Source organism: Hemitrygon akajei, chromosome 20 (genome assembly GCF_048418815.1).
Source record: "Hemitrygon akajei chromosome 20, sHemAka1.3, whole genome shotgun sequence".
In the NCBI taxonomy this organism is placed as follows: Eukaryota; Metazoa; Chordata; class Chondrichthyes; order Myliobatiformes; family Dasyatidae; genus Hemitrygon; species Hemitrygon akajei.
In genome coordinates this window covers 53,148,111-53,167,228 of record NC_133143.1, presented here as the reverse complement: position 1 = coordinate 53,167,228, position 19,118 = coordinate 53,148,111, and the positions used below count along the sequence as shown (strand labels likewise).

The following is a 19,118-nucleotide window of genomic DNA, read 5'->3' as shown; positions in this document are numbered from 1 at the left end:
AAATTAGTGCTAATAGCAAAAAAAAAGTGAGGTAGTGTACATGGGTTCCTTGTCCATTCAGAAATCTGATGGTGGAGGGGAAAAAGCTGTTCCTGAAATGCCAGGCTCCTGTACCTTCTCTTTGATGGCAGCAATGGAAAAAGGGCCAAAGAGCTGGAATTGTGTATGTTACTTTGGATTTCCAGCATCTACAGAACTTCTGATGATTTTTCTAATGTACAGGAGACCAACAGCCATAATTTCTGCTAGCTGCAATAGGCTTCCATTACCAGTCTATTCTTTAAACCCTCTCCCCTATCAGCATTCCAAAGGAGAAGCATCTGACATTTAAGCTCTTCCTTCCCCAGCACCCGGGGGGGGGGGGGGGGAACACAATAATTCACTTGCACCTTTCGCAAACACCCTCGCTATTCTCTCCACCCCTTCCCCCTCTATTTCAAACACATTCGCCTTCACGTTTTTCCAGCTCTGAAAGAGGGTTTGGGGGTCACCGTTTCCACCTTCGACCTGCTGTGGGCAAACCAGAATTAGTTTTGGATTTCCTGCAATGGCAGATTTTGTTCCAAAATGCATTAGCAATCAAAAAAGGTTGCATTAACAACCAGCAGCGGGTGGAGGTAGTCATCTTCTCGCCTACTTGTTCCTGGGCGGAGAGTGGAGCCTCCCCACCTCTCTGTTCCTCATCGCCCCGCGTCCGTCCAGCCGGCACGACGTGCCACGTCATCGCGTCACGGCGCCCAAGGAGGTCAGAGGTCGAGGCCGGAGGCGGAAACAGCAAGATGGCGGTCGCCGCGTATGAGAGCTTGAAGCTGTGAGTGAGGGACGAGAATGCTATCGATCCACTGGCAAGGGAGGGGAGTGCACGGGAGCGGAGGCAATGAGAAGGAAGGGAGAGTGCTGGTGGGAGGTGAAGAGGGGAGGGAGGGGTAAGAGGAAGAAGGGAGTGGAGCAGAGAGAATGGGATGGGAGGGGTAGGATACAGGGAGGAGCGGAGAAGGGTAGAGTAGAAGGTGTTTCGGAGGGGGCTGAGGGAAGGATGGGCACAGCTTTGGCATTATGGGGAGGGAGGGTTCGGTATATTGGTGAGTCACGGACACCTTGAGGAAGGGCACGAGAATGGGGCAAAATGACCATTTGCGAGGGAGAACTGGATACTCGAGTGAGTGATGGGAGACAATCCACTCAACAGGTCAGGGTGGTGGGAGGGTTGGTGGTGCTTATAGAAGTACGCTACTGGGAGAGATGTGAGAGGATCTGAGCGAGGCACATTGTGCAGATGAGAGGAATTGGCATTACCTGAATGGGTGGGGAAGTGAACTGTCAACACCTGGTAGTGGGGAAGGAATGAATTGTAGTCACCTGGATAGAGGGTGAGGGAGTGAGTTCTGGACACCGCAAATGTTTTAGAAAATTGCGAGGAGGGTGATGGTTGAAATAGGTTGGAGTGTGCAACAAATATGCTGGAGGAGGAGGGGTGTCAGACATAGAGAGGGAGAAGTGGAATCTTTTAGGGTGGGTTATGGAGATTCACACCAGAGTGAAGGGTGACATGGTGTGGAGGGATAGGATTGGGAAAGCAAAGGTGGCATTATTGGAGGAGGAAGAGTTAGTTATTCTCCACTCCTCAGTTAAGTGGAAGAATCAATGCTGATTATAAGGACTTAATCTGCTGAGTTCATTTCATAGATTGAAGCATGCTGTGGTTGGGGAAAGGTATATTTCACCCCTTCCTGGTCCCTGGAGTACAAAAGTGAAAAGGAATGGCAATCCCTCATTGTCGAGAAGTCTTGTTTCCTTGGGAAAATGGAGCAGGAGTTAGGGCTGGCTTACATTTTGCAATAGTTCTGAAATGCTAGTTTTAACTCCTAGTTCATGAAACAGCAACATGGAGTTGGAAAAGCTATGTTGAATGATTGGAGCATGTTAATGCAGTTTGCTTTGTTTAATAACAAGACATGTTCATTCAGTCTCTTTATACTTATGCATTTCATGGGATTTTGGCACATCTCTGCTCTAAGTTAGCCCATCTAATTTATTCTTCAGCCTTAAACATTTTTGGTTAAGAAATTGTTAATAATTGGAGCAGTGTTGCACCAACTCATAGTAATAATACCTATGTTGCACCAATACATAGTAATAAAGGTTCTGGTATTGCGTCAGTGCTCAGTGTTCAGATAACAACTTAGGGATTTGCTGAGAGTCATTTTTTCCCCCTGTTGACATTCAAAGAGTTAAGAAATAGGTTAAAAGGTTGGCACAACACCAGGGGCTGAAGGGCCTGTAAGGTGCTGTAATGTTCTATGTAAATGCTGACCAATAGACTTCAGAATGATGGATCAAAGTTTACTGAGGCCAAACGATTTTCCAAATTGTAACCTTGATATTTTGACGAACTGTAATGATTGTTAAAAAATTGTTTGAGGTTACTTTATATCTACGGCTGTAATTTGATATCTTTGTCGGACATTAAGACAACCTGTAGGTTCAGGATCGTGTACTCATTCAAGATCCACGTGACAGTAATATTCCTTCCTATGTTGCAGTTACCTGCCGAATGATAAGGTGACAGACTTGTACACGGTGCCAATTCCAAGTGCAGCCTGACCAGTGTCTTATAAAACCTCAATATTATCCCCTTGAAATGAATGGCAATAGCGCACTTGTCTTTACCGCGGACTCAACCTGTGAATTAACCTTCTGGGGATCTTGCGTGAGGACTCCTAAGTCCCTCTGCACCTCTAATGTCTGAATTTTCTCCCCATTTTCATAATAGTCCGCACTTTTGTTCCCTTTACCAAAATGCATTATCGTACATTTCCCAACAGTGCATTCCATCTGCCATTTTTTGCCCATTCTTCCATTTGTCCAAGTCCTTCTGCAATTGCATTGTTTCCTCAGGATTACCTACCCCCTACCTATCTTTGAGCCATCTGCAAACTTTACCACAAAGCCAACAATTCCATCATCTAAATCATTGACAGACAGTGTGAAAAGTAGCGATTCCAATACTGACCTCTGATGAACACCACTAGTCACTGGCAACCAACCTGAAAAGGCCCCCTTTATTCCCCCTCACTGCCACCTGCTTGTCAGCCATTCCTCTATCCATGCCAGTATCTTTCCTTAATGCCATGGGATTTTATCTTGTTAAGCAGCCTCATATGTGGCACCTTATCAAATGCCTTCTGAAAATCCAAGTAAATGTCATCCACTGCCTCTCCTTTGTCCACCTGCTTGTCATTTCCTTGAAGAACTCTTAACAACTTAGTCAGGCAAGATTTCCCTTTACAAAAACCATGCTGACTTTAACTTTGTTTATCATTAGTCTCCAAGTATCCTGAAACCTCATCCTTAATAATGGACTCCAGCACTTTGCCAACCACTGCAGTTAGGCTAACTGGCCTATAATTTACTTTTTTTTGCCTTCCTCCCTTCTTAAAGAGTGGAGTGACATTTCCATTTTTCCAGTCCTCCAGGACCATGCCAGAATCATGTGATTCTTGAAAGATCATGACCAATGCATAAGTTATCTCTTGAGCATCCTCTCTCAGGACTCTGGGATGTAGTCCGTCTGGTCCAGGTGACTTATCCACCTTAAGACCTTTGAAGTTGCCTGACACTGTTTCCTTTGTAATGGCAATGACACTCACTCCTGCTCCCTGACACTCATGGACCTACCTCTGGCATACAGCTAGTGTCTTCCACAGTGAGACAGATGCAAAGATGTAACTGACAAAAACTTTTAGTATCCTGCTTTATATTATTGGCTAGTTTGCCCTCATATTTAATCATTTCCCTTCTTATGGCTTTATTGGTTGCCTTTTGTTGGATTTTTTTTTAAACTTCCCATTCACCTGACTTCCCACTCACTTTTGCTACATTATATGTCCTTTCCTTGGCTTTTATGCAGTCCTTAACCTCCTTTGTCAGCCACGGTTGCCTCCCCCTGCCATTTGAGAACTACTGTGCGACATATCTATCCTCTGCCTTGTGAACTATTCCCAGAAATTTTAGCCACCTCTTCTCTGCTATCATCCCCGCCAGTAACCTGCTCTGGTCCACCTGGGCAAGCTCCTCTCTCATGCCTCTGTAATTTCCTTTATTACATTGTGATACTGATACATGTGACTTATACTTCTCCCTCTCAAATTGCAGTATGAATTCAATCATATTATGATCATTGCTTCCTAAGGTTTCCTTTACTTTCTCTCTAATAAAGTCCGGATTATTACACAATACCCAGTCTAAAATAGCCTTTTGCCGAGTAGGCTCAACCACAGGTTGCTCTAAAAAGCCATCTTTAAGGCATCCACAAATTCTCTCTTCTGTAATCCGACACCAACCTGATTTGCCCAATCCTCTTGCATATTGAAGTCCCTCAAAACAATTGTGACATTACCCCTCTTGCATGCCCTTTCCAGCTCCCTTTGCAATCTCAACCCTGCATCTTGGGTACTATTTAGAGGTCTATATAGGAATCCCATAATGGTTTTTTACCCTGGCTGTTTCTTGACTCCACCCACAAAGATTTGACATTCTCTGATCCTATGTCACCTCTTTCTAAAGAACTAATTCCATCTCTTACCAACAGAGCCACACTAGTGCGTATGTGTTCCTGCCTGTCCTTTTGATATAAAGTATATCCTTTGATGCTAAGCTCCCAACTATGACCTTCTTTCAGCCACGACTCAGTGATGCCCACAAAGTCATACCGACCAATCTCTAATTGCTTACCCACTTTATTCGGAATACTACATGCATTTAAATACAGCATTTTCAGTCCTGCATTCTTCACTTTTTAAGATTTTGTCTCTGTGGTGCAGTTTAACTCGTTGCACTGTGTGCATTTGTGTGCAGTCATTGAATTGAATTAACTTTATTTCTTACATCCTTCATATCAGTTCAGTTCATTTTCAGTTTATTGTCATTTAGAAACCACAAATGCAATGCATTTAAAAAATGAGACAGCGTTCTCCAGAATGATATCACAAAAGCACACGACAAAACAGACTACACCAGAAAATCCACATAATGTTTGGTCATCACCAAATCCAGAGTCCGGAGAGGCTGCTGCGCATTAATATTGCGCTATCATCTTAGCGCATTCCCCAGAAAGGAGCTCCAAACCCACAAGACAAAACAAGACTACCCAGACACATATACATGAAGAGTAAAAATCTTTACGTCTCCGTCTAAATGTGCAATATGCAATTTATATTAATTTATAATAAATAGTATGTACAACTGGACAGTCAATATAGCATAGAAGTACAATTGTATCAATCAGTCTGATGGCCTGATGAAAGAAGGCCATCCCTACTCTTCTCAGTAGGCTGTCTCATTATTATTTGAGATTAGGCCCAATCAGTGTAGTGTCATCAGCAAATTTAATGAGCATGTTGGAGCTGTGGGTGATGACTCAGTCATGGGTATACAGAGAGTAAAGGAGGGGGGGTTTAGGACACAGCCCTGAGGGACACCTGTGTTGAGGGGCAGAGGTGATGGGACCCACTTTTACCTCCTGCCGGCGATCTGACAGGAAGTCCAGAATCCAGCTACACATCCTTTCTTACATTCATATTACACCCATCATAAATCTGCTGGCTCATCCTCAGCTCTATCATGCTTGTTCTTATCCTCCTGCAATATTAGTTTAAACCACTCCCAATAGCTCTAGCAAGCCTGCCCAGAAGGATATTGGTCCCCCTTGGATTCAACTGCAATTTGTCCCTTTTGTACAGGTCTTGCCTGCCCCAGAAGAGGTCCCAATTATCCAGAAATCTGAATCCCTACTTGCTGCTCCAATTTTTCAGCTACACATTTATCTGCCACCTCATTCTATTCCTATCCTCACTGTCGTGTGGCACATGTAGCAATCCCGAGATCACTACCCTTGAGGTCCTGCTTCTCAACTAGCTTCTTAACTCCCTGTATTCTATTTTCAGGACCTCCTTCCTTTTTCTACCTATGTCGTTGGTACCGATATGTACCACGACTTCTGGCTGCTCACCCTCCGTTTTCAGGATATTGTGGATGCATTCAGAAGCATTGTGAACCCTAGCACCTGGAAGACAAACTGACATCCGTGTTTCTTTTTCACCTCCAGAGAATCACCTGTAGAGTTGCCTATTACTGTTGCCATTCTCTTCAGTTCCCTACCCTTCTGAGCTGCAGGGTTAAGCTCAGTTCCAGAGGCATTACCGCTGTTGCTTCCCCCAGGGAGGTCTCTCTTCTCTCCCCCCCCGCCAAACAGTACTCAGAATAGAGTATGTACTATTGAGGGGAATGACCACAGGTGTGTTTTTTCACTATCTGACGTTTTCCCTTCCCTCTCTTAATAGTCACCCATTTATCTGTCTCCTGTAGCCTTGAGGTGACTACCTCCCTGTACCTCCTGTCACTTTCCCTAATATGCCAAAGGGCATCGAGCTGAAGCTCCATTTCCCTATCACGGTCTCTAAGGAGCTGCATTCTGATGCACCTGGTGTAGATGTGGCCATCGGGGAGGCTGGAAGTCTCCTGGAAATCCCACATCTGACACCCAGAACAGAACACTGGCCCCGCAGGCATCCCCCAATCCTTTCAAGAATTAAATAAGAAAAGAAATAAATTTACCTACTTACCTTGCTGAAGCCTGGAAAGCCAAAGCCTTACTGCTCTGACACTGACCACATCGACAATGACCGCTCTGCTAGATGGTACCTCTTTTATGGAGACTGGGCTTTTCAAGCTCCGCTCTGGACCTGCGCGGGAGAATTTCTACTGTGTCTGCGCCGCTGTGCAATCAAAATTTATATTTGAATGCACATAGTATATGGAATAAGGTAGATGATTTTCTCGTACAATTAGAAATTGACATGTATAACGTTGTGGACATCAATGAGTCGTGGCTGAAAGAAGATCATAATTGGGAGCTTAACATCCAAGGACATACCTGGTATTGAAAAGACAGGCACATAGGCAGAGGATGTGGGATAGCTCTGTTGGTTAAAAAAAAACATGAAATCATATCCTTTGAAAGGTCAGAGAATAGGATTGGAGGATGGAGAATGTTTGTAGGTCGAGGTAGGAAACTGTAAAAGTAAAAAGACCCTGATGGGAGTTGTATACAGGCCTTCAAATTACAACAGGAGATAGAATAGCATGTAAAAAATGCAATGTTATGATAGTGATGGGAGATTTCAATATGCAGGTAGATTGGGAAAAACAGGTTGGTGCTGGATCCCAAAAGATGTAATTTGTACAATGCCTACAAGATGGCCTTTTGGAACTACTTGTGGTTGAGCTCACTAGGGAGTGTTGTGTAATGAACCAGATTTGATTAGGGAGCTTAAGTTAAAGGAACCCTTAGTTATCAAAATATGATAGAATTCACCCTGCAGTTTGAAAGGAAGAAGATAAAGTCAGATGTATCAGTATTACCATGGAGTAAAGGGAATTACAGAGGCATGAGAGAGGAGCTGGCCAAAGTTGATTGGAAGGGGACCATAGCAGCATGATGGCTGAGCTGCAATGGCTGGAGTTTCTGGGGGCAATTCAGAAGGCACAGAATAGATACATCCCAAAGGAGAAGTATTCTAAAGGGAGGATGAGGCAACCATGCTGACAAGAGAAGTCAAAGACAACATACAAGGAAAAGAGAGAGCAATAATACAGCAAAAATTAGTGGGACGTGAATTGGTAAGCTTTTAAAATCCAACAGAAGGCAACTAAAAAAGCCATAAGGAGAGAAAAGATGAAATTTGAAGGTAAGCTAGATAATAATATCAAAGTGACTATCAGAATTTTTTCAAATATATAAAGAGTAAAAGAGAGGCAAGAGTGGATATCACACCAGTGGAAAATTATGCTGGAGAGGTAGCAATGGGAGGACAAGGAAATGATGGATGAACATTTTTGTGTAGGTCTCCTTTGTTGAAGACACTAGCAGTATGCCAGAAAGTCGCGATTGTTGGGGGCAGAAGTAAGTGTTGTTGCAATTACTAAGGAGAATGAGCTTGGGAAGCTGAAAGGTCTGAAGGTAGATAAACCACCTGGACCAGGATTCTGAAAGAGGTAGCTAAAGAGAACCATTGGTAATGATCTTTCAAGAATCACTATATTCTGGAGTAGTTCTGAAGGTCTGGAAAATTGCAAATGTCTCTCCATTCTTTAAGAAGGAAGGGAGGCAGAGAATGGAGATTAGTCTGACCTCTGTTTGGGAAGATGTTAGAGTTCATTATTAAGGATGGGGTTTCGGGCTACTTGAAGGTACACGATAAAATCAGCCAGTGTCAGCATGGTTTCCTTTAGACGAAATCTTGCCTGACAAATCTTTTAGAATTCTTTGAGGAAATAACAGACAACACAGATAAAGAAGATGTTGCTTACTTTCAGAAGGCCTTTGACAAGTTGCTGCACATGAGACTGCTTAACAAGATAAAAGCCCGTGCTATTACAGGAAAGTTATTAGCATGGATAGAAGATGGGCTGACAGGCAGGAGGAAGAGTGGGAATAAAGGAAGCCTATTCTGCTTTGTTGACAGTGACTAGTGGTATTCCACAGGGACCTGTGTTGAGACCACTTCTTTTTAGGTTATATGTCAGTGATTTGGATGTTGGAATTGATGGCTTTGTGGCCAAGTTTACAGATGATTGGAAGGTAGGTGGAGGGGCAGATCCCGTTGAGGAAGCAGGAAGTCTGCAAAGGGACTTGGACGTATTGGGGAATGGGCAACGAAGTAGCAGATGGAATATAGTGTAGTGAAGTGTAAGGTCATGATGCACTTTGGTAGAAGGAATAAAGGGGTAACTTTTCATTTGGGGAGAAAATTCAAAAATCATTTCAGATTCAGGGACACAAAAGTATATCCAACAGGTTACACTGCAAAGGGACTTGGAAGTCCTTGTGCAGGTTTAGTCGGTCTTAAGGAAGGCAACTACAATGTTAGCATTCATTTTGAAAGGACTAGAATATAAGAGCAAGGATATAATGCTGATGCTTTTAAGGCATTGATCGTACCTCATGGAGTATTTTGAGCAGTTTTGGACCCTTTGTCTTAGAAAATATGTAATGGCATTGGAGAGGGTTCAGAGGAGGTTCACGAGAATGATTCCAGGAATGAAATGATTAGCACATGACGAGAATTTGATGGCTCTGAGCCTGTACTCACTGGAGTTTAGAAGAATGAGGGCGGGGGGGCCGGTGTTCTTATAGAAACCTATTGAATATTGAAAGGTCTGGATTGAATGGATGTGAGTAGGATGTTTCCTATAGAGGATTAGTCTAATACCAGAGGGCACTGCCTCAGAATAGAGGGACATCCATTTAGTACAGATGAAAAGGATTTTCTTTAGCTAGAGTGTAAGTATTCTGTGGAATTCATTGCCACAGACGACTGGAGGCCAAGTCATTGAGTATATTTAAAGTGGAGGTTGATGGGTTCTAGGGCATCAAAGATTATGGGAGAAGGCAGGAGAATGCAATTGAGAGGGATAATAAATCAGCCGTGATGGAATGGTGGAGCTGACTCGATGGGTTGGATGACCTAATTCTGCTCCTATTTCTAATGGGTCACAAGCAGAAATTCTGATAAGGATCAGTCGATAAATCTATGGTGATAAACTTACAGTGTAGGCATGTCTCCTTCATTATTTAGTTTTAAATGGCTAAGTAATCTAACCCTGCTACTACATTCAAATATATAACTTACAGCAGGAGCACATTCAGTGATGCTCTCTGGCTTCTCTGTAAAGCTATCCTCACAGAAGTCACATAAGGAAGATAACTGTAGATTTCAGGGACACAAAGTATATCCAACAGGCTACACTGTGTATTTAGTTCTGGTGTACCTCCAAAGAGCCTTCTTATTTAGTATTTTTAATGCAAAGTTGAAGTTTAATTGGAGCACAGTAGCAGTTTGCTAAATTATGGGTGCTGTTCGGACAATTCTGCCCTTCATATAAGGTGCAAGGTTCCATCACTGATCAGACAGCTCAGTAGGCAGTCTGGAGTTATTTATAACAATAATCCATTTCAACATTGTAAACCTCCTGTTTTAATCAAAGAATTTGAATAATTTTTAGCCAGCAGTGAGGAATGTATAGATTATAAACTTGTACTGTATTTGACTTTTAATTAGCAGTAAGAGTTTTCCAAACTTTAGAAAGTTATTATTGAAAAGTCATTTATACTCGTGTAGATATTTGAAGGTAATAATCATATAAAAAGCAACTATATCAAAAAAACAAACTTCCGATGTGTATTTTGTTGCATTATCCAGCGAATTTATTGTTCCTATGTAAAATATAACTATTCTTCTGATTGACTGTGACTAATGAGTTTTCCTTCATTTCTAACCGGATTGTCTGAATATTCCTACAAATAAAAATAATTGTGTGTATCCCTGTAACTAATAGTCAAGAAACAACATTTAACCACAAATGTTCATCAATCACTTAACTAGTGCAGGTCTTATTAGATATTACATCACAGCTAAGTGAAAAATGCCAGAGATGCTCTTTTTGATGTTTATTTGCTGCTATCACGTATTTGCTGCACAAATCACTCTCTCACCTAGAGGGGGTCAGTTGTGCTGTGAGGATTACATTCCTTGACTTCTCTAGTGCCTTTAACACCATCCAGCCCAAGATCTTAAGGCACAAACTAACGGAGATGGGAGTAGACTCTCACATGGTGGATTGGATAGTGGACTACTTGACAGATAGACCTCAGTATGTGCGGTTGGGAGACTGTAGGTCTGACACGGTGGTCAGCAGCACAGGAGCGCCGCAGGGAACCGTACTCTCTCCGGTCCTGTTCACCCTGTACACATCAGACTTCCAATATAACTCGGAGTCCTGCCATGTGCAGAAGTTCGCTGATGACACGGCCATAGTGGGGTGTGTCAGGAATGGACAGGAGGAGGAGTATAGGAAACTGATACAGGACTTTGTGATATGGTGCAACTCAAACTACCTGCGTCTCAATATCACCAAGACCAAGGAGATGGTGGTGGACTTTAGGAGATCTAGGCCTCATATGGAGCCAGTGATCATTAATGGAGAATGTGTGGAGCAGGTTAAGACCTACAAGTATCTGGGAGTACAGTTAGACGAGAAGCTAGACTGGACTGCCAACACAGATGCCTTGTGCAGGAAGGCACAGAGTCGACTGTACTTCCTAAGAAGGTTGGCATCATTCAATGTCTGTAGTGAGATGCTGAAGATGTTCTATAGGTCAGTTGTGGAGAGCGCCCTCTTCTTTGTGGTGGCGTGTTGGGGAGGAAGCATTAAGAAGAGGGACGCCTCACGTCTTAATAAGCTGGTAAGGAAGGCGGGCTCTGTCGTGGGCAAAGTACTGGAGGGTTTAACATCGGTAGCTGAGCGAAGGGCGCTGAGTAGGCTACGGTCAATTATGGATAACTCTGAACATCCTCTACATAGCACCATCCAGAGACAGAGAAGCAGTTTCAGCGACAGGTTACTATCGATGCAATGCTCCTCAGACAGGATGAAGAGGTCAATACTCCCCAATGCCATTAGGCTTTACAATTCTACCGCCAGGACTTAAGAACTTTTTAAAAGCTATTATTAATGCTTTTTGAGATAGTGATTTAGATGCATATCATATTTTTTACTGAGTTAAGTATTGTATGTAATTAGTTTTGCTACAACAAGTGTATGGGACATTGGAAAAAAGTTGAATTTCCCCATGGGGATGAATAAAGTATCTATCTATCTATCTATCTATCTATCTATCTATCTATCTATCTATCTATCTATTTCAGTCACTCACTTGCCTGATACGCCATGCATCTTCTCAGCCTGGTTATCAGTATGCAGGATGTATGTTTCTCCATTATGAAAACTGCTTCCTCGTAATCTTGTTACCTCTCTGCCTGTGAGGCATTTCTCTTCAGTGGTCCCTCAAACTCTATATTTTTGCTTTTGAAGACTTTAGCTCTTAGATAGCTGCAACTTCTTAATCCTTACCTTGAAAAGGCATAGCTGTCTTTGTCTCCATCAGTACTACATAGGTACTGGTTGTTGGGAATGTAGTGTACTAAATCTGATAGCTTGTGGATATAATATAAATAAATACAAATACTTTCCACACCTTTTAAAATTTAAATTTAAGATTATAGTGTATGGTTAGTAAGGATGCTGTGCTAGCTTTCAATCATTGACCTTGTGAGTACATGATAAGAATTTGCCAACTGTTTCCAGATATTTTATTTCTATGTAAAGAATGAAGAGAACTTAGATTGTCTTTTATATGATAGAGACACGTAGTTGCTTTTTTATGATACTGATACAGTTCAAATGATTCATAAGTATGTGTATTTATATATATATGTATGTATGTATGTGTGCACACGCACACACACAGGCAGCTGAGGTTTCACTTAAAGTTTTCAAACCATTACAGGATTGGTTGTGTTAAGGTTATATGAAGAGAATCTACTTTTACTGGTTAGGAAGAGTGTAAAAACTAAAAATTGGAAGTAAGCGGGGAATGAAATTAGATAATTTTTCAACATGCAGAAGATGGTGGAACTTTGAAATTCTCTCCTTGAACATTTTTAAGAGATATGGGACTAAATGAAGTACAAGTCGACCTTCTATAATCTGGTACCATTGGGACCTGAGGAGTGCTGGATTAGTGAAAATGCCGAATTACAGAAGGATCACATTAAGCAATAGCTAACTGCTTCATCATACTTTTTTTGTTTTAATTTTTTTATTGAAGGAATGAAACAATACAGAATACGTAATGCATTACATTTTCCTCCATTTTGCTTTTATATCTTATCCCTAAACAAAACTCCCCTCACCCGCCCTCCCCGAGCATACCATTGCAGCTAATGTATTTACAATACAACACTTCACAAATACAAGTACGGACATTTCACAGCCATACTCCAACACTCCTTCAAGACGAAGGCCCACACACATCCACAACACGGCAGATGATCCAGAATACACTCATCTTACAATTCATCAACCACCCTGTGAGGTAAACCATATGTGTGTTAAAAGGGGGCAAATTCCCAAGTACAATCAAATGCCCTCAACTAGTAGTTAATTCCTTAAGACTTCCAAAATATGACAAGAAAGGTCCCCATTTTGAATAGAACTTTTTCACAGACCCCCTCAGAGTAAATTTAATCTTTTCTAGTTTCAGAAAAAACATTACGTCCTCTAACCAAGCAGCAGCAGATGGGGGAGTGGCAGATTTCCAGACCAGCAAGATTCTCCTACAGGTCAAAAGCGATGTAAATGCAATGATATCCGACTGGTTTGCATTTAAACCCAAAGCACCATCTGCCACACCAAATACAGCTATAAGCGGGCAAGGTCTCAGTGTCACCCCCAAAACCTCACTGGTAATTTTAAAAACCAGTGCCCAATAGCCATCAAGCCAAGGGCAAGACCAATATGCATGCACTAAACGTCAAAATGCACCTTTAAAATATCATGTAAATCAGTACAAGTTAGATAATAATGAAACAGAAATATTAAATGAGTAGCAAGTGAAATTTTAATAAAGTAATATACTGTACAGGCACAGATAAAATAAAGAGTACAGGTAGATGTACAGGAATTAACTTAAACAGAACAGTTGAGTACTGCTAAAGTGAGATGCTTAATATACCTTCAGGCAAAGTTACATATCTGCAAGTGTGGGGTTGTCAGGATCATCTACATCTTCATCTTGAAAAATGAGCGAAGCATCGGGAACTGGTGCTGAAACTGGTACAACAGTTTCTTCAAAATCTGTTGATGATGGTGGCAGCACATCTGGGTGAGCAGAAGCAGAAGTCGGAGAAAGGAAGTTTTCTATACCCCACATTTCATGCGATCGCCAGGCAGCCAGGGATTCGGTGCTGGCTTCTCTCTTCACTTGCACTTACTGGGGGAATCCTCGTTAGTTTCTTTTCCTCCACTTAGTAATGTGCTTAAATTCAGTGGGTCACCACGTCTGAGGTCGTAGGCAGAAGAGAACGGATCACAGGCCGGGTGATGCTGGAGGGTAGTGCGCTACTGCCGGCAGGCGGGCGAGAAGGCGAACCGACCTAGCGTGTGCCAGCTCACCCTCCGCTGGTGGGTGAGATGGGCAGGGGCTGGGCGGTCGCGCTTCATGCAAATTATATTAATAAATGCAGGAAAACAAGCAGGAATCGCCTGCCTGTGCTTACAAGAGCGAGCCAACATGTGAACAGATCTAGCACAACCAAAGCAATGCGCAGCAGATTGGTAGGGTGGCCCAGGAAATTTTAAATTACAGTTGCATGGAAAATTTGAAATCAGTGCCGGATTATCGAAGGAACTGGATTACAGGTAGTCGGATTAGTGAAGGTCAACCTGTATATTGCATTAAAACACAAAGGACCCATGATCTCATTGCTTGATAGAATAGACAGAAGAGCTAATTGTTCTGCTCATGTGCTCTGAAAATGATTGCACCAAGTTGTGCTCTACACACCAGAAAATACAGCTAAGTAGTAGAAATGGAGAGCTGGATGTTTTCCAAAAGGGAAACTGACCAGTGATACTGTTGTGTGAGTGACCTGCTTGATGCAAATATGTGTTGAAGGTTGGCAGATGACTAAGTTTCTTGCAGCTGCTTGGAAAGCATTTGTTGCTAAAGGGCTTTATAGTTGCCAGGATCATCCCTCTTTGGAAATAGGTTCTGAGTTTGGTTGTACATGTCTGCTGTAGATTTTATGAAGAAAAGCAGTTTTTGGCTACAAGCATCTTTAACTCCAACCCTGCACAAGACTCCAGCTGTGGCCACAGAAGTAACAGTAGAGGGTAGTTGCTAATGGAGATTGGGCTTGTTTTCATTGGACCAGAGATGGGTTAACTTTTGAGGGGCCTTGTCAGAATATGTAGAAAGGAGTTTTATCATTTATCCAAGAATTCAGAAACCAGAGCTTTTATAATAATAACTTATTTATAGAGAACTTGTCATCTTACAATAGCATAAAGTAAAAACATGAAAAAAGACAAAATAAAAGTAAACCTGGAACTAAAAGGCAAAAAGATGTTAAAAGCAAGGATAAATACAGTGGATTCAGGTTAATTGGGCAGTCAGTTAAACAGGACAGCTGCTTATTTGAAACAACTCTTAAAGAGCAAAAACTTATTGAAAATAGCTGGGATTCCCTTTCTTTATTTGGGACACTATACCGCTTAATTGGCACTGGAAGCTGTTGCCGGACAGTTCCTAACTAGCGTTACATGCGTGCATTCGTTATCAGAGAATATATGCAGTATATAACCTGAAATACTAGTCTTCATAGACATCCACAAAAAACAACTCCAAAAGAATGAATGACAGAAACACGTTGAAACCCCAAAACTGCCTCTACCCCTCTCCTGCACAAGCAGCACCAAGCATCAACACATAAGACTCCCCCTGCCCGTTTCAGCAAAAAGCATCAGCACCCACAATGCAACAGCAAGACACTCAGAGAGACCATGATCTGCAGTCAGCAAAAACTATTGCTTAGTTCGACTTGCCGCAGGCGCTCTCTCTCATGAACAAGGCACAGAGAGATAGCACCCATTTTCACAGTGGAAGGGGAGACTAGGATATTACGTTCAGCCGCGTCACTTATCCATACATCTGCTGCAGTGAAATCCTGCTGTTCCATCTCCCGCGATGCCCAAGTCAGTAGCTCAAGCCTGGAATCAGTTGTCTACAGAGCCACACTCCGGAGGTGCCATCTTCCAAGCTGAGCCTGGAGAATGTCGGAAAACGGACAGCTGACGAGCTCCAGGAATGGGAACTCACCCGCTGTTTTAAAAAAAAAGCAGTTTGTATGCCACTTGCAGATCAGGACCTCATTAGAACCCCAACCACCTTGAATAGGTAAACGAGACATTGAAGAGAGGCATTTAAGCTGCTTCCGCAGATGAGCTCAAAGAGGCAGCCACTTGGTGGCACTTGCATGGCCGTTAGACACTGCACTGTGCTTACAGCGAGCAGTATTTAAATACCGCCAGTCACGTGTTTGTGTTTAAGAAAGAGTGATTTTTGACACTGATGGTTGGCGAGAAATAAGCAGTAAGACAGTTCAGAACTGTTTTGTTCACAGCGTTTTCAGCAATTTAGGTTTGGAGATGTCAGAAACAGCCAGGAATTAAAATGAAACAATTGAACTATGAAGAATTTGGTGGTATCAACAATCAGCTTGAATGTTACAATGAAAGTAAAGATTTGGAAGATGCAATTGTCGAAAGCATTGTTTGAAGGCTGTCCCATTACCTACACTAGATGTCTGCACTGATTTTGTTCATTTACAGTCAATCAAAAGTATGCAACAGCGTACCCTGGACTGAATTCTTCAGTCGACAACTATTCAAAACTAATACACGCCTTTATAGTACTCTAGTAGTATTGGTTGTATTCTAATTTGTTCTGTATTTCATTTAAATATATAATCTGTTACTCAGTTAAGCAGTAGTTTGTATTTTTATACCTTTTATGAAACTTTGGCTAATTGGGTCAGCCACTTAATTGGGCCAAGATGTTCTGGTCCTGATGTGTACCAGTTAACCAGAATCCACTGTAAATAGTTTACAAGTGATGTTTAAAAGTGTCAGCTGAGTTTATAGTTTTCTGTTGTAGGTTTAGGCATTGAATTCCACAGCTTACGAGCGTAGTTCAGAAAACCTAACCTGCCAACTTTCTTTGTGAGATTATTTAAATTTAAGAAGAGAGCTCAAGCAGGATTATAAAACGAAAGTGATTCTGTGATGTACTCCGGTCCCAGACCATTAAGAGCTTTAAAAACAAGTAAGAGAACTTTTAAATCAATTCTAAAAGATACAGTAAGCCAATGAAGAGTAGTTAGGGTGGGAGTGATATGCTCCCTCATCATGGTTTTAAGTGAAAAGTTTGGTGGCAGTGTTCTGAGTGAATTAAAGCTTGTCATTGGATTGCTTTGGAAGGCCAGGAAAAAGTACATTGCAAAGGTCTAGTCTATCCGATGCAAAGGCATGAAATAGTTCTTCAGCCTCATTATGTGACAGAAACGGGCGTATGCTTGCAATATTTTTTAAGTGTAGAAATGCTGCTCTGATCACTTTCTGTATGTGGGACTTCTGGCTGAAGGATTTGAAAGTGGTAGGAGTTTGGAACTCATTGGCTGAAAAAGATAACAGAGGCAGAAGCCCTCAGTATATTTGACAAGTGCCTTGCTGAGTGCTTGAAGAGATGTCCTGTTTGGTCACGTATCAAGTGCTGAAATGTGGAATTAGTAAGATGACTTTTTCACTATTGTGGACGTGATGAGGTCGATGAAGTCCTGGGTCTTGTATTGTTCCAGTTACAACACTGTTCTTAATAATCAGGCAAAGCTGACAGGCACTATATGTCGAATAAAGTCTGATATAATTATCTGTGCCTTTAACTTCTCAAGGACAGAATATAGCACAAAGCGTTGGGTTGCAGTAGCCTAACCAAAGAGATGAGCCCTCCATGGAATGCTGATATTATTAATCAGTTGCATGAACTGTGTTGGGAAGGTGTCCCGCCAATTGTGGCATGGTAGCATAGTGATTAGCAGCACAAGTTCCAAGTTCAATTCTCACCACTGTCTGTAGGGAGTTTGTATGTTCTCCCTGTTGGTGTCCTCCCATTGCTCTGGTTTCTTCCCACATTCTAAAGATGTGTGGGCTTGCTATATTGGCACTGGAAGTATGGCAACACTTGCGAGCTGCCCCCAGCACATCCTTGGACTGTGTTGGTCATTGGCGTAAATGACACGTGTCATTGCATGTTTCAATATACATGTGACAAATAAAGCTAATCTTTCTTTCTTTCAATTGCAAATGTTTTGTGCCTTTAGTGAGCTTAACAAACAATGGAGTACAAAACTGTTAAATGCGAGGTCATCCACTTTGGAAGGAAAAATGGAAGATTAGATTACTATTTAAATGGTGAAACATTCAAAAATAAAATTATAAAAGGGATAGATAAGGTAGAGGCAGGAAAGTTGTTAATACTGATGACTGTGATTAGAACTAGGAGGCATAGCCTCAAAACTCAGGGGAATAGATTTAAAACAGAGATGAGGAGAAACTGCTTTTCCCAAAGAGTAATGAATCTGTGGAATTCTCTGCCCAGAGAAGCAGTAGAGTACCTCATTAAATACACATAGATTTTTGCATGGAAGCAAAAGTAAGTGTTATGGGGAAAAGTAGGTAGGTTGAGTTTAGTCCACAGCCAGATCAGCTATAATATGGCAGCGTTGACTCAAGGCTAGGTGGCCTACTCCTGTTGCTGTTTCAAATGTTCTTTTGTTCACAAAGGGAGGAAGTTTGACGCTGGTGAAGAGCAATTGCAGAAGTAACAAGAGCATACAATTTGGAGTGTCGGCAGCAAATGAACTGAGATAGGGGCACAGTGTATTATGTTATGAAGGTAGAGCTAGGGCATCTTACAGCTGGCACAGGTATGTGGTTGGGCATTTCCTGGGATCAAATAAGATTCAATTACCCTAGATTAGTGTTTTTCTCTGATGCCATGGTCTGTGCCATGGAATGTCAGCAAGTAATTCATTATATAAAAGGGAGTCTCAATAGGTAGTATCTTTTTAGCTTATGCAATTTGGAAGAGATACTCTTTAACTGACTTTGGCGCTTGGATCACCTTTTTTCCCTCTAAAGTAGCAGATCTACTGAACCTGGCATTCCAAGATGATCTTCAAAGTACAGTATTTAATTGGTTGTAGTCCACATGAGTACTCATGTGAACTGTGATGCACATACTGATTCATCACTCCTCAGGTGGAGTGTGCGTGTAAAATGCAAGTGAAACAAAGGCCTAGATGGGGATTGTGTAATTGATAAAAGCTGGTAATGAATTTGAAAGGAGAAAGTCTGTTGGCTATTATTAATTTTTATTATATGAGAAGGTATTTTACCTTTTTTTCTCCTTACTAAACAGCTTCGGTCTTGGTAGGGGTTAGATTTTTTTTTTGTAATAAATTAGTATATTTCAATGTAACTATTGATTAACTTACATGAATATGGGGTAATGAGATTGTTCTTGTGATCAGATATAATGTAATTCGTAGTTCTTTTTATCTTTTTTGACCTTTTATATATGCTTTCTTGTACTCTGT

At 41.7% G+C, this 19,118-nt stretch overlaps 1 protein-coding gene across 2 annotated transcripts in view; it reads left to right on the top strand.

Annotated features, from left to right (window-relative positions):
• The first annotated feature begins 733 nt into the window (after positions 1-733).
• sacm1lb (SAC1 like phosphatidylinositide phosphatase b) overlaps positions 734-19,118 on the top strand; it is a 74,814-nt gene continuing 56,429 nt past the window's right edge. For both annotated transcript variants that reach the window (XM_073024323.1, XM_073024322.1), the window contains exon 1: positions 734-811. In XM_073024323.1, coding sequence (XP_072880424.1) covers positions 780-811 — 32 coding nt within the window. In that variant the 5' untranslated portion in view covers positions 734-779. The remainder of the gene's footprint in view (positions 812-19,118) is intronic.